The 15231-nt window shown below is 37.9% G+C and overlaps 2 protein-coding genes across 3 annotated transcripts in view; one reads left to right on the top strand and one right to left on the bottom strand.

Annotated features, from left to right (window-relative positions):
• Nucleotides 1–1785, top strand: part of slc2a3a (solute carrier family 2 member 3a) — a 30563-nt gene extending 28778 nt beyond the window's left edge. For both annotated transcript variants that reach the window (XM_053638242.1, XM_053638241.1), the window contains one exon: nt 180–1785. In XM_053638242.1, coding sequence (XP_053494217.1) covers nt 180–551 — 372 coding nt within the window. In that variant the 3' untranslated portion in view covers nt 552–1785. The remainder of the gene's footprint in view (nt 1–179) is intronic.
• Nucleotides 1786–8452: 6667 nt separating this feature from the next.
• Nucleotides 8453–11381, bottom strand: il11b (interleukin 11b). The gene is made up of 4 exons (XM_053638844.1): nt 11151–11381; nt 9728–9817; nt 9286–9444; nt 8453–8771 (listed from the first exon to the last, which is right to left on the bottom strand). Exons 1-4 carry the CDS (start codon nt 11313–11315, stop codon nt 8622–8624), a joined length of 564 nt encoding a protein of 187 aa, XP_053494819.1. The 5' UTR covers nt 11316–11381; the 3' UTR covers nt 8453–8621.
• Between the last annotated feature and the right edge of the window lie 3850 nt (nt 11382–15231).

The raw sequence follows: 15231 nt of genomic DNA, 5'->3' as shown, positions 1-15231 counted from the left end.
AGCACCAAGCTATTGGTACATTTACATAAAGCGCATTTAGTAGGTGTTCCAGAACAAAGGTTGGATGCACCCTATTATTATTTGTACAATATATACTATATAATATTTTAGGACTCTGTAAGATGCTCTGGTTTTGTTATTTGGAGGATTGTTAACAAGCTATGAATCTTACTTTACAGGAACTGTGTGGACCATATGTTTTCATTATCTTCATGATCTTCCTCATCTTCTTTTTCATCTTCACATACTTCCGTGTTCCTGAGACCAAGGGCCGGACCTTTGAAGAGATTGCTCAAGGCTTCAGCGGTGCTCCGCCTCCTCCAAGCACCAGTGTACAGGAGGTTGATGTGGTCACAGTGCCTACCACTATAGTCAAGGAAAAAGTCCCATTGGTGGCGACGAATTCTGAAGCGAAGGAGAAGAGAAGTTCCTCTGGGAGCATTTCTAGAGAAGCTGTGAATGGTGAGGGGAAACCTGAATCTGCTACACAACCACTGGTTACATCTACTACAGATGAGACATTCAATACTACTATGCAGGAAAGTATTTAGTTAAAATTGAAGATTTTTTTTATGTTAGATAGAATTTTACACTGTCCACAGTGTCAGTAAAATGTAGTAGTCAGTAAAATTGAAGTCATTTTTCTGTTTTGATGGAGCTAGTGCAATGAAAACCTGGTGAATTACTTATAGTAATATTGGACTAGACTGGACTTTATTTTGAATTAAGTTTCCATCACAATACACATATTATACATAATGAAACCTAGTTTAGGTTTAAAGTCAAATAAGGGAATGATAGCTAATTGTAGTATTTGTGATCCTGAAAAATTATCATTTTAGGCACCACTAATCACTAAATATCATAATTAACTGTTGATATCCAAAAAGCAGTTTGAAAAAAGTATATAGGAGTTGCTATAGTTGCTGATTTAATAGTGGTAAGCACTAAGTAGTAATGCTTGCAACTGTAAGTACATAATTATGACAGTTAGTATATAATGTGGCCTCTACAAGTGCAACTTCATTCAAAGTAATTGTTGCCTCCAACAAACTATTAATCCAATGTATAGGTAATTTAAAATTCCTAGACATGAACATAACAGATGTTTTTGAAAAATAAGGGGGGGGCAGACAATAATCAGGTTTCCCCATGTTTTGTTAAATGTTCTTGTGCCATACCAATTTATTGAGTAGAGATTATAGATTAGAGCAGTTTGTGTTTCAGAAATGAGTTAAATCTAAACTGCACCTTGCTTGCTTAGCTCTACATTTATTTATTTATTTATTTATTCTATCTATTTGTTTGTTTGTTTGTTATTGATCTATTTATGAAATATATTTTAAGTTTTATTGTGTGAAATATTGATATAAAATATTGGTAATATTGATATGTTGATATATTTGTGTAAAACATTTATTTATTTCTGTGCACTTTTAAGGTCCAAGAGAGAGTTTAAAATATATAGTTTTTTCCTGTCTTAATGTCAAAAATGTGATATAATACTATATGTCCTGTACCGAGGTGATCCTTTCTTGTCAAAATGATGTGCAATTAATGTATATGATTTTTCTCCTTGAAGGCCAAATTAGTGTGTTTTAGGTCTATGTATACCTGTAACAGCGTTCTCAGTCTGAATGCATCAAATCCGGGGGCTAATCGACTTTATGTTTTGAGAAATAAAATTAAGCCTAAAAATAAGAAAAAGGAGCCTAAAATAGAACTGTATGCTGGTGTGGGAGAGTGTGGCAGAAGACTCAAGAGACAGGCGGAATCTTACCTGAGCTCCAGGCTCACGTTTATTCAAACCGTGCTTTTCATTGCACTTTCAAAACACAACAGAAACAACAAAAAATACGCCGCTTTTGCTCCATCAGGTTAAAGTTCATGCTTCATGGTATGTGTACATGTGTGTATGTCTCGCAAGCTCTGCCAAGCAGACTCACACTCTGTCTCTTTCTCTCGCTCATGGGCTATGGAAAAAACAATGAAAATACAAAAAGACAAATAAATTCGGGCTTATGTTACCTACCAGTTCAACCCACCTCCTCTCCGTCCACAGCTGACGCTTGACCAGGCCCCCGCCACCCCCTACCCCCTGATTCCTGTGGACCACCTCAAATCTGAATGGCTGAAGTGCCAGACACCAATAAGTGATTGGCGTGTTGGCGTCATTCATACGGTGGAGCCATTGGAGTGGGGCAGGATCGGAACACAGGGTGAAAGGGCACCCCAGTAGGCAGTATCGAAGAGTGAGGACTTCCTACTTGATGGCCAGACACTTCTTCTCAATGGTGATGTACCTTGTCTCCCTCACTGAGAGCTTTTGGCTGATGTTCAGAATGGGAAGCTCCTCTCCCTCCACCACCTGGGACAAAACAGCCCCCAACCCTCTGTCCGACGTGTCAATCTGCAAAATAAAATGGAAAGAAAAGTCAGGAGAATGCAACAGTGGGCCCCCATATAAAACCACTTTCAGCTGGCAAAAAGCCCGCTCGCATGGCTCTGTCCACTGGATCAGATCTGGCGCCCCTTTTTAGTGAGGTCAGTCAGTGGGCTGGTGACATCCAAAAAGTTAGGAACAAACATTCAATAATGGCCAGCCAGCCCCAGAAACTGCCTCACGCCCTTTGTGATCTTGGATATTGGGCAGGTCTCAGTCTCTGCTCTAGCTGAGAGACTCTGCTCTAGCCCAGATATCGTACTTCTAACTGCAACCTTCATTGGGTTTGCTGTGAGTCCTGCCTATCTCAAGGATCTCAGTACCGCCATCAGATGTTGTAAATGCTACTGACAATCATTATTATAAATGATTATGTCATCCAAGTAAGTAGCAGCATATGCATTGTGTGGGCAGAGGATTCTGTCCATTAGATGTTGAAATGTCACTGGGGCTCCAGATAACCCAGAGGGGTGACAAACTGGTGTAACCCAAACAGACTGGAAAAGGCAGTTTTTTTCACAAATATTGGAGACAAGGGAATCTGCCAATACACCTTAGTTAAATCCAGTGTTGAATAAAAGCGAGCCATGCCTAACCGGTCAAGCAGTTAATCAATGCGGATGGGCATCAAATTTAGACACCACATTGACTTATCTAAAGTCCACACAAAAAACACCCAGCTGCTCTAGTCACTGTGGGACTATGTGATTACTCCCATGTTGAGCATAGCCTTGAGTTCATCCCAAACCACATTTTTTGTGTGTTCAGGCAACCTGTATGGGTGCCTGTGTAAAACCACATCTGGAAGAGTCTCAATTTGGAGTTCTATGATGACCGGGTAGAGGCGAAAACACATCAGAAAATTCTTCATGCAACCTAGCAACCTGGCAACCTGTGCTCCCTGGGATGGTGAGAGGTGGTCTCCACAGGGGATCGGGGTGAATTGAGCTGAACATTTTAGACTTACCTCTGGTCCCAGCTCCTCACTCTCAGGAACCACCATCACTAGATCCACAGGAACCACCTCTCTCTACGGTTTCAAGAGATTGACGTGGTATATTTGAAGTGCCTCGCCTCTATCCAGTCATCTGATCTCATACTCGACTTGGCACTTTGCGAGTAATTTAGAGCTCAATGTAGGTAGTAAAATGAGTAGTTTATCTCCTGGGGCAAATTCCCTTAGCTGAATACCCTCGGTTTTGGGGAGCTGGGACTAGGGGAGGAGTAGGAGAGAGAGAGAGCAAGGGAGAAGGGAGCTGCCTGGACCTGGAACAGCCACCAAGTGATCCTCCACAAGCTGCACAGCTTCATTGAGGAGCGTGGGCCAGTGGCACAGTACCCACTTCGCCGTTCCTGTCAGGAGTTGAGTGACTAATTGCTCCAATACCACCAGCTCGATTATCTGGTTTGCTTCCCACTCATCTGCCATCAACCACTGGCCACAGGAGTCCTTCAGCTACTATGTGTAGCTGAAGGGCGGCCAACCTCGGGGAGTTGCAGCAACCGGAAGTGTCAGTGGTGCTCCTCAGGTGTCTGGTCGATGCACTGCAGAACCGCCCACTTCATGCTGGAATACTCCACCTGTGTGCATGGTGGCAGCTTCCGGGTGGCGAGCTGGGCTTCCCCTGATAGCCAGTGGAGGAGTCGCACAGCTTCTTGAGTACCCGCTGGCTCTCGACCTGCTCTTGCACGAGAGCTTTGAAGTGCATCTGCTGCTCATGGTGTAGGTCGGGGAGTGCTTGATGTTGAGTTTGGTGGAGGGTGGCAAGGGTATCTCAGCTAGCAGGGATTTTTCCATGGTGGCGTTGGAGTCTACTTTAAAACCAAGGTTTCAGCACACTTTCAAAACACAACAGAAAACAACAAAAAAATTTGTGTCTTTCACTCTGTCAGGTTCAATATCACGCTTCGTGGCATGCTTTATAATAACGCTTGCTCGTGCGTTATTGAAAAACTCTGAAAGTACAAAAAGACATACATAAATAAACTCGGGCTAGTAAGGCACAGGTGAGAATCATCACGTGTTACCTGCCAGTTCGATCCGCCACCTCTGTCCACAACTGACGCTTGACCACACCGCTGCTGCAACAGGAACCAAATCTTTTTTATCATTATTATTATTATTAATGATATGCCATAGAACAGGGGTGTTATCCACTGTTTTTATCCAGAAAGGGCCAGTATGGCTGCAATCTCCAATCAACTATCAAGTGTGCCTCCAATTTGGCTGTAATAAAAACCTGCAGCCACATCAGCTCTTTCAGGATAAGATTGAAGACCCTACCATAGAATGTAAAGAAAATATTACCAAATATTACTCATACATTGTAATCACCAACCTGCATTAGTGGCTTCACTGTAAACACCATTTCATGTGCAAAGCTATAGAGGTATTTTGTTATAAATAAATATTTTAAACATTTTAAAGTAAATGTATCCATATTTAAATTATTATCGATGTTTTATCTTGATTCCTCTTCTGCTTCTAGACAAATATTAAGAGAGTATATAAGTAGAAAGAATATACACATCTTCACATATTTTTCCCTTCACAGTGAAACAGTCAACATTTCTGAATGTTTGTGTGTATAAAAGATTGTCCCTCTAATCACTGGATAAATAAATAAATAAAATGATTGTGAATTGTTGTAATATTTATTTGTGCATAGCTGTAATTGAGTAAAATACAACAATAATGTATTAAAACAGAAAAGCTGTTTCCAGCTTTAACTGGAAGGTTAGGTTTTAGGTTGTAAATCAAGCTAGAAGAATTTCTTTGTGTAACTACAAAGATTTATTTATTTATAATATTAAGGGGGTATGAAAATCGGGGGGGGGGGGGGGTATGAAAACTTTCAATGTCTGAAAACTGTAATTTCACATGATGCAGTATTTAACATAAACAGTGCCATTATACAGTAATCATTTCCTAGTACCTTCCCACCACACTAGCACAGATACTATATGCGAAGGAACCCAAAAAAGGCCCATAAGGAGGACAGTCTTCTCTTAGAATGGCAAAGGCTATAGGCTAAGACAAAAATAAACATAAACATGTAATATGTAATAAATAAACAATTAATTAATAACATCATTCCCTTGAAGAGAACAAAAATGTATCCCTATGACCGAACTACTGATTCTTGCACTTGTTTTGTACTTTTCCTTAACTTAATTAACTCCAAAGTATTTCTGTTATTATTTTATACCTCTTGTTTATTGTGACAAGGTAATATTGACTGTGATGCCAAAGCAGAAAAACTGTGATTTTATCAACCCGTTTTGCACATTCAGAGAGGATCTGAGAGGCAACACTTCCAGTATTAAGGCTCTCTTTATGTCCTTACAGTATTACCAAACCAGAGATGTGATGCCTGCACTACTTTTCCGGTGTTTGTTAAACTTCATTTTAGGAAGTCATTACAAAACATTTGAGCCTTTGTTATCCATATAGTCTACGGTTAGGATAGTAATAGAATGTTGTGTATTTTCAGGTATATATAAAAATACACTGAGCAGACTTTTTCACAAATTAATGCAGGTACAAAACACCAAAGCTATTATCACTACTGGTTAACATACTATTTCCAAACAAAAGACAATCTACTTCATCAGCAGGCAAGTAAAACACCTTATTAACTGCTTAATCAACACCAAGAGTAAAAGAAATACCACTAACTGGTAATGTGACAGAATAGCAACCTTAACACCCATCAAGTCACTTCTTTCTAAGTAGATGTGGGGTTTTTACACCTGTCTTTTTTTAATTAATGGAAGAAAAATCTTGATGGACAGATTCCTCAGTCGGCAACCACAGGTCATCCAAGTGACCATGAGAGGGACATTTCTGGAGGGACGTGATAAACGGAAGCCTTTTTACATTGGTCCACATTTGAAACGTTGAATAGAATTAATGTCATAAGCTCCCTTCTTAGAATTGAGTATCATGTCTTTTTTGTCACTCTTTTCTACCTCACCTGCTTTGCCCAGGTGTTTTATTTTAACCTGTGTGCATCTCTACTAATGTGAACTTAATGTGAACTTAAATGTCATAATACAATACCATATTGTGCAATTGCAGACAGGCAAGAGATGGCCAGGCAGGAAGCCAGAATTAGGGCACAGCACAAACATCCGCACTCTAAACAGTAAATGATCCTATTTTTTTTAGAATGCAAAAAGTCCTTGAACAGCATGTTAAAGCATGATCTATGGAAAATCATTTTGTCCTGAGGTATTTGCATCCTCCTGAGATATGATTCATCTCAAGATATTCATTTCTTCCTGAGGTATTTTCCATCCATTGCTGATTTTGTGGAGGAAATTCACTTCAACCCAATATAAGGATTTCAACACCAACTGCTCAACTTACATTTGGAATAAACTTGTGAGAGTTAAAATGAATCATGGTGGAGTTCAGTCTTGTTGCACGCCTGGGCTAATTCAATTCCCTCTCAAATTCCCTTCTTGTCCTACTTGGGAAACCACAGAAGACCGAGAAGATGACAGCGGGTATGGGCCAAATGCAAGAGCTTAGAACAGCTGCCTCACATGTAGAGACAGAGTCAGTGGCTTCTCTAAGCTTAAGGCACATGCTGGAAGAGATTGCTGATAGAATTCTGAAGGTCAGAGTGTTTCATGCATTCTACATAACAAACATAACTATGTGGCCAAATGTATGTGGACACCTGACCATGACCCTGATTATGTGAGCCTTCCCCAAATATTTGCCACAAAGTTGGAGGCACATGACTGTCTCTAATGTCTTGGTATGCTGTAGCATTACAATTTCCCTTCACTGAAACTTAGAGGCCCAAACCTGTTTCAGCATGACAATTCTCTTGTGCACAAATCAAGCTCCTTGAAAGCATGGTTTTCCAAGGTTGGTTTGGAAGTGGAGGCTGGTATATCAACAAAGGCAGGGCCAACTCTATATTTATGCAATGCCTTTGTAACAAGCACATACTGATATTATGGTCAGGTGTCCACATTCTTTTGGCCATATACATTGTGTACCTGATCATACTAATCAGTGATGCACCAGGATTATTGGCATTATCTGGGATTCATTAATACATTTCTAGATTAGGTGTGGCTTCCCTATTTCATTCATTCATTTAATTAATTCAGATATTAATTGGTGAAATACACCAAACATTCAAGTCTAGTGCATTCTTAAGGTATTAACCAGAAAACTTCTGTATTGACAGCCTCTTAATCATAGTGAACAGTAAATAATCATGCTGTATTATTTATCATACAATAACCATTAATTTGATAAACAACTGAAATTTCTGTAAAAATTTCACAAGATTGTGGTCGTGGAATGAGAATTATGTGGGACTGTTTTGGGCACAACAAGTGAGAGAAAATGTCAGTGGCTTGATTCACTTTGTCCCTTTTACCGATGACATATCGGGTGATGTGCATCCAATTTACTATGAGTTAATGTATCCACAGTGCCAATAATATCCATATGTGTAACTTTATAACTAGGATTGTCATATAAAAAATATGAATCAGACATGAAGGGCTAAAATCTAAGTAAAAGAACAGTATGTAATTGCAGTGGACTAGACTGAGTGAGAAGTATTAGGCCATTACAATCTCCTCTACATGATCTTGTTTTGTAAAGCATATTTGCTATTTTAATCTTGTCACATGGTTATTAATTATTACTGACACTGTTCAAGTTCAAGAATTCATCTTTTTATATATAACTTTGGTTTCAGTATGTGTTTTACTGTACTGTCCTGTTCAAACTAATGTCTAGCAAGACATACTTCCTGAGTATGAAATTTTGTGTCTTATGCCCATTTTTTTCATTTGAGTGTAGAAATAAACAAACAACACAATGTTTTTTCTTAAAAACTTCTTGAAACAACAATATCCTATAATGTAAAGTGCTTCCTCAGTAAACACAACTTTCTTCAATAAATACACTTAAATATTAAATAGAAAAGTTCCAGATTTGCCAGAAAAACATAAATAGATGTGTTTGGTCAGCTGTGAAATCTGTATGAGACAAAAAGTGTCTTAAGTGTAAAAACAATTAATTTTAACAAAAAAAAAATCGTCAAAGGCAGAAATAACTGGCCACTGTCTAATTCTTCCAGATCCAACACTGTCACGTTTTTAAATCTAGCGGTGTCCTTCTTGGTAGTGGCCTCTCTTGTCATCAGTTGTAGATGAGGACCTGTAGAGCTCTAAGATACCAGTTACAGAAGTCCAGTAGTCTCTTGTGAATTACTGCAGATGTCCTGTATATGTCCCAGGCAGATGTAAGAGGAGGCATGGAGAGAAGAGTATTTTGTGCAGATGAATTTGTCTAAAAAGAAATAATGGAAATTAGGGGAGAATTCACTTTCAGTTCACCACACAATTTACCATTATTTAAGCTGTCTGCTCAGAACCTATATTAGGTTAATCATTGAACCATCTTTCAATGCCTTTGGGTAAATTTCCTTAGAGACCAGAAAACAGGTATATAAGAGGCCATACCTCCTTAGCAGTAGTTTTGAGGTATAAGATCAAACACAATTTTTATTCTTTCACTCAATGACTTCAAAAATGTCAGAAAACACAACAGCAAGAAGAAGATAAACTAAAGTTAAGAATGACTGACTACACTGTTTATCCTATATATTCTTATGATCCATTTTAAAATTTTTACATTAATGATTCACTTCATTTAATATTCCAACATATGATGATATTACATATAATGCATAGTGGTGACTATGTGCACTATCTTGTACTTCTTCTACCTGTTACTTATAGCTGTATATAGAATGTCCTGCATTAAATTAACTTGGCAGCTACTCCAGAATTGTACCTCTTACCTGTATTTGTTCAAGCATGCTGATAGACTGGATTTCGTCTGCAATTTCCTTGATTTTATTTGACACCAAACCTGATTGGTTGTGCCAGTACAGCAGCCAGTCAAAGTGCAGCTTGAAAGAGTGGAGGCCTGAAGAGAGCTGTGATAGGGTGCTATTTCTCTTTTGGGTGTAAATGAATAATATATTAAAATGGCATATGTATGAAAAAACATCACGTATCTGAAGATTGTAACCCTCTCATTGCCAAAATGTGAAAGCAAAGGAAGATAATGTTTTCCAAAAGTACTGAAAAATCTACTCTTAATGTAATTATATAAAACTGAAACTAAAACTAAATAATCTGGAAATGTAATAGCTGGTACCATGTATCCTGTTCTATTCTGTTTAATATCTATGTGAGCATTTACAATGAAATGTTTACATTATGTTGAATAGGTCTTACCTTCACTGCTGCTAGGTCTCGTGGCCTGAAGTTTAAAGTAGGCAGAGAGGTAAGGTTGTGTTCGAAGGGTAAACTGGTGTCAAGGTGGTGCTGATAAATTACAATACATATAGTCAGTGCGTGAGATTAGGAGAGAACGTTACATACAGAAGCCCAGTTGTTAAAGTTGATAAATACAAGTTGATAAATACAGTATGCAGTCACCATTTGAGTCCTGGGAATGCTCTGAATACAGACTTATAATAATAAATAATAATTCCTTAGATTTATTTATCGCTTTTTTAGGCACTCAAAGCGCTTTATATTGTATGGGGGGAAATCTCCTCAAGCACCACCAGTGTGTAGCAGCCACCTGGATGATGCGACGGCAGCCATAGTGCGCCAGAACCCCCACCACACACCAGCTGTTAGTGGAGAAGAGAGGAGAGTGATGTAGCCAATTTAGGGATGGCAATTATTAGGGGGCCATGATAGATAAGGGCCAATGGGGGAATTTTGCCAGGACACCTGGGTTATACTCTACTCTTTACGAGAAATGTCCTGGGATTTTTAATGACCACAGAGAGTCAGGACCTCAGTTTAACGTCTCATCTGAAAGACGGTGCTGTTTTTACAGTATAATACAGTAAAGCACTATAGGCACTATGACACAACAAAGAATGTACTTTTTAAAGAAATTCTTATCCTTTAATGTCCACAAAAAAATGCCCCAAATGTTTTTCTGTGCTTTTATTGAAAGTGTTCTAACCTTCTGAATCATTTGTTGGTTTGGAAATGCTATGGAGGCACAGAAACAGTCTGTTAGAAAAACGATAATAATGGCCAGTAAACTGCTAGAGACTAAGTTATCAAGTATGGAATGTATCTACAGAGAGAGAGTAATGAATAAGGCAAACAACATTGTGGGTGACAAGAGGCACCCCCTTGCCTCTTCATTTGTATTGCTGCCAACTGGGTGACAGTATTGCCTCCATCTATTCACTAAAAATAGATGAAAATTTTCATTTGTTCCACAATCCATTAAGATTTTATACAGGTAATATACATAACAATAAGTGGGATGTTCAGATGGTTTGGCCAGTCTCTCTCTAGCAAGGTGCAGGGTATGTGTATGAGTATGTTATGTTGGTTACTTTGTGATGTTTATGATAAAATGCCTTGTGATTGTGCTGCAAACCAATTTTCCCACAGGGACAAATAAAGTAATGTACTACTCTAGTGTCCCCATCACTATACTGGAGTATTAAGACCCACACAGACCACAGGGTGAGCACCCCCTGCTGACCGCTCTAATACCACTTCCAGCAGCAACCTTAATTTTCCCCAGGAGGTCTCCCATCCAACAAACAATTCATTTGCACCAAATTCATAAGAACGATTTAGTAATCATAAAAAAAACGTACTGAAACAACATTAAACTTACCACGGCCCTTTGCACTATATTTATCAGCCGACGCATCTTCTGAGACAGCTTTGTAAGGCTGTCTTTGCGATGTCTCATTGGGGTTGGACGAGACATTGCTAAGACAGGAAGTTCCACCAGTAGCAATAAAAATAACATGCAGGATGACTCGGTTAGTACTGTCATCAAAGGAAGAGAAGAAAGGATTTTTATTTATTTATTTTTTTGGATAGTCCAACATGTAATTTTAACAATTACCTTTCATCTACCCTGATTCAGCACATTTTGAGCAAGTGTTCCAATCCTTCAAATGCTGATATCACTGTGTTATTACTAAGGTATGGCATAGAGAGAGCTTTTTTTATATTTAAAAAGCAAATCAGAGCAGACTTGCTGCTGCAACAGATTTTAGCAACAGTTATGGTTTCATAAAAGTGCCATAGTCACAATTTATGAGGCACAAATTGGTCTCATTCTTTTGGAATTTTCACCCTTAAATTTATGTAGTGCTGGATGTACTTACAAATGTCAAAAGGTATTTCAGTTACTTCAGGGCTTTAATGGCTTTGTAACTGTTGAAGCTACCCTGTTGCTGACCTGTTTATGATACACACATTACGCTTTTCTGAAGAAGGAAGTGACTCGTCTGACATCATTCTTAAATTTACTGTAAATGTCTCTCTGGCAACTCTGGCATGGAGACCAAGTGATGTATATTCTCCTATATATCAGGGTTGTCCAATGTTGTCCACAATGAGTGCAAGTTTTCCTTCCAATCAAACAGGAGACACACCAGATTCCACCTGTTTAATCAGCTGATCTTGGATTTCAATAGATGTGGCTTCTGCTTGAATGAAAACCTGCACCCATACTGGCCCTTTCTGGATAGGATTGCTATATATATATATACAGAACGCCATAGAAAGCACAATGATGCAAAATGATGCTATTTGTACCCTGAAATCTGAAGTCAGATTTCTAAAGTCAGATATGGTTAGAGATTGCTTAAAACATTTAAAATGTATCCGTGTTAAAATATTTCATTCTGGTATACTGAAAATGGCCACCATTTGTAACAAACCTCTTCAGATAGCATTTGTTTTTTACTTTCTGAACTATAGTTCTTAATGCAGCTAAGAGGAGAGACATAATCGCCAATCGCACTTAAATGGCATTGTAACTTCCCAAGTTATATCACAGACTGCCATAAGGCCAAACATCCAGGAAACTGTCATACACAAACAATTAATGCTAACATCAGACTTGTTTGATGTCTGGTTCAGTTCTTAGGAACATTAAACACAAATGAGCCATGGTCAAAGTTAGTATGATGAGTACAGGCCTTGAATTGAATTGAATCTGTCTAACAGATTACTGGTTTAATTCTTTTAATAGGTTCTGTTAGTGTTAACCTGATAGGACTTTTGTGTATTAATGTGTTCTTTATATACAGAAAAAGCCATTTGTTGCTTAATAAATGGATGCTCACAAGCAAGACAAGCTTTTTATTTTGAATGTATGTCACAGCAATGCTAGAACACAGTTGAACTAACTGTAAGATCTAATTGTCTGATAAATTCTAGTCTGTGTTATTTCCTGTAGTCTTTGATGCAAGTAAACTGCCTCTACTTCACTGGAAATAAACAAGTCTCTTCCTGTGATTTCCAGTGATAACAGCATCTCACCTCTCTTCACACAGTTCTGAGAAAGTGCTAGCCTCAAGTACATTCATCAAGTGAAAGTATGTATTTATTGACTACAAATTCTACACATCTGGAAACAATTTTTTTCACATAAATTTTTACATTTTATAAAATGTATTAACTTTGATTGAAAATTTTATTAATACCATAGTTTTTAAATTATGTTTTAAAAAAAAAATTAACCTGTGTTGTACAGATTTAGCCTTAGAATGAACTTACAGTTTCTATCAACATGCAATAGCCATTAATAATCAGCTTCCGAGTCATTATGCTCTTATGCTGACAGGTCAATATCCAGGCAATGTAGCACTTTTCAGTGAAAGTACTTTTCAGTGAAAGTCCACTCAGACAGTCATTGCTATGGAAATTTCAAAGTCAGTTTAAAAAACATAACACTGTCTGAATAAACTGGGAATATTATTTAAAGATCCCATGACTAAAAAGTTCTATGAATAAACATAAATATCATCGAAATTGAATAAAAAATTTCTTGTGTCACTAGTGGGATATCAATTACTGGTTTTCTTTCAGATTGCAATATGTAGCAGAAATAAATGATAAAGTTAAAGTTTACAGAGTGCTAAAATATTAGTCAGGACAGTGATTTACTCACACACAAATTCTATCATGGGCATGAGACTGTGTGGACACACACACACACACACACACACACACACACACACACACACACACACACACACACACACACACACACGCACACGCACACACTCACACCAAAGACCAAAGAGTCTTATGATAGAATGACAACAGAATCATATAGAGGATACAAAATAAACTTACATTTCATGGCTATCCCAAACAATCTAGCAGTAAACTGGGGCTCTGACAAGCACACAATCTATCACACAACTAATGTTTAGAGTAGTGTAAGAGTCCCCATTTATAGTATGACTATGACACCCTCTTTTGCTCTGACTCATTCTGTTCATTCACAAAAAATACACCCACACTCATCCCCCCCAGCCCCCCACCCACCGCCCCCCACCCCTAAAAAAACAACAACAACAAAAAAAACATATTATCTTCTTTTAAAGAACTTAATTAATCAGTTTTCAGTACTTGTTTTTGCTTTACTTAGTTTGTTGTTGTTGTTCTGTTCGGTCTCAATGAGTAGTGTCCTTTCTAAAGTGCAATATCAGCAAAATATCACATTTTTTTGAAAGCAAAGTGATCATACAGATTAAAGGTAAAAACACTTTCTAATGTAATCAAGTCTTGCATGTCAGTATGGGAAAAAATCACATAAGCTTAGACATCTCTAACAAGACATCGCTTACCTCCCTATATCATCACACACAGAGACCAGTTGGTAGTCTGACAGTACATACAGTATGAGAAATCTTTAGGACACTTATTACCTAACACTAGATCGATGTCAAGTTAAAGATACACATTCAGAGATATGAGAACATATGGCAGTACAAACTATTCCAGCAGTATTTAAAAACTGAATAACAGCCTCTCTTTTATTCTTTCTGTTAAAAAAACAAATGCCACAGTCTCCCCCGGCTGCTCACTGTCTTCTTCATCCACACATCAACTACTCGACACCCTGTGACACATCCGCCAGATATTTCAACTGAGACACTTACACACACACACACACATGCTCTCTCTTGTTCCCCTACTGAATGCTTCTCACTTGAAGACTGATAAGAGTACTGAGCAGGATAGTGCTGTTTGGGGATTATATGCAGGCTGCAAGTTGCTCAGGAAGTGACTGGGTAACTCAGAAATTCAGTTAATTTTAGTGTGCAGTATACAATTTCACCCAGACCTCATTACATGTTGCAATATGGAAGCATCTCTCTGCAACTAACATAACACTAATTTATTATTGGTTTAGTTTTAGCCATATATTGAATTTGAATATCAAAATTGAAAAGTACACAAAAAATGGATTTGGTCATTGGTAAATATTTTTTTAAATAATTATTGATAATATAAAGGGAGGGGGGGGGGCATTTAATATAATGATTCATTGTCAAGGTTTAATTCAGTTAAGGAAACCTGTCACATTATATTCTTTATCCTGCATTTCTGGGTTGGCACTGCAACCAAGCAATAGTTTCTTTCCTGCAGGGAAGAGCCAGGCTGTGTTTTTAGCATGTGATGCTTTCTGATTGCACAGGAATGCATAGTTAGCATCATTCTCCTCTCTAAACATAATCATGTAAGAATCAAATGCAAATCACAGGCAAATCAAAAAGTTGACAGCTGCTTCATATTTTTGTACAGCGTTTATTGCATAGACTATTTAATGAAGATTCAATACATTTTTTGAAGCATTTCATACCATCCTTAGTTTTAGATTTTCACAAACATCTGACAAGGTGAACGTTTGGATTATGACAAACAACGAAACTTTTATTGCAAAG

Source organism: Ictalurus furcatus, chromosome 12 (genome assembly GCF_023375685.1).
Source record: "Ictalurus furcatus strain D&B chromosome 12, Billie_1.0, whole genome shotgun sequence".
Classification (NCBI taxonomy): Eukaryota; Metazoa; Chordata; class Actinopteri; order Siluriformes; family Ictaluridae; genus Ictalurus; species Ictalurus furcatus.
This window is presented reverse-complemented; position numbering and strand designations above follow the sequence as displayed.

Coding starts and splice junctions, on each gene's coding strand:
- il11b (XM_053638844.1), bottom strand. CDS start 11,315: ATGACAGTACTAACCGAGTCATCCTGCATGTTATTTTTATTGCTACTG. Junction 9,818..11,150: donor ATATAGTGCAAAGGGCCGTG/GTAAGTTTAATG, acceptor GTAATTTATCAG/CACCACCTTGACACCAGTTT. Junction 9,445..9,727: donor GAGACCTAGCAGCAGTGAAG/GTAAGACCTATT, acceptor TACACCCAAAAG/AGAAATAGCACCCTATCACA.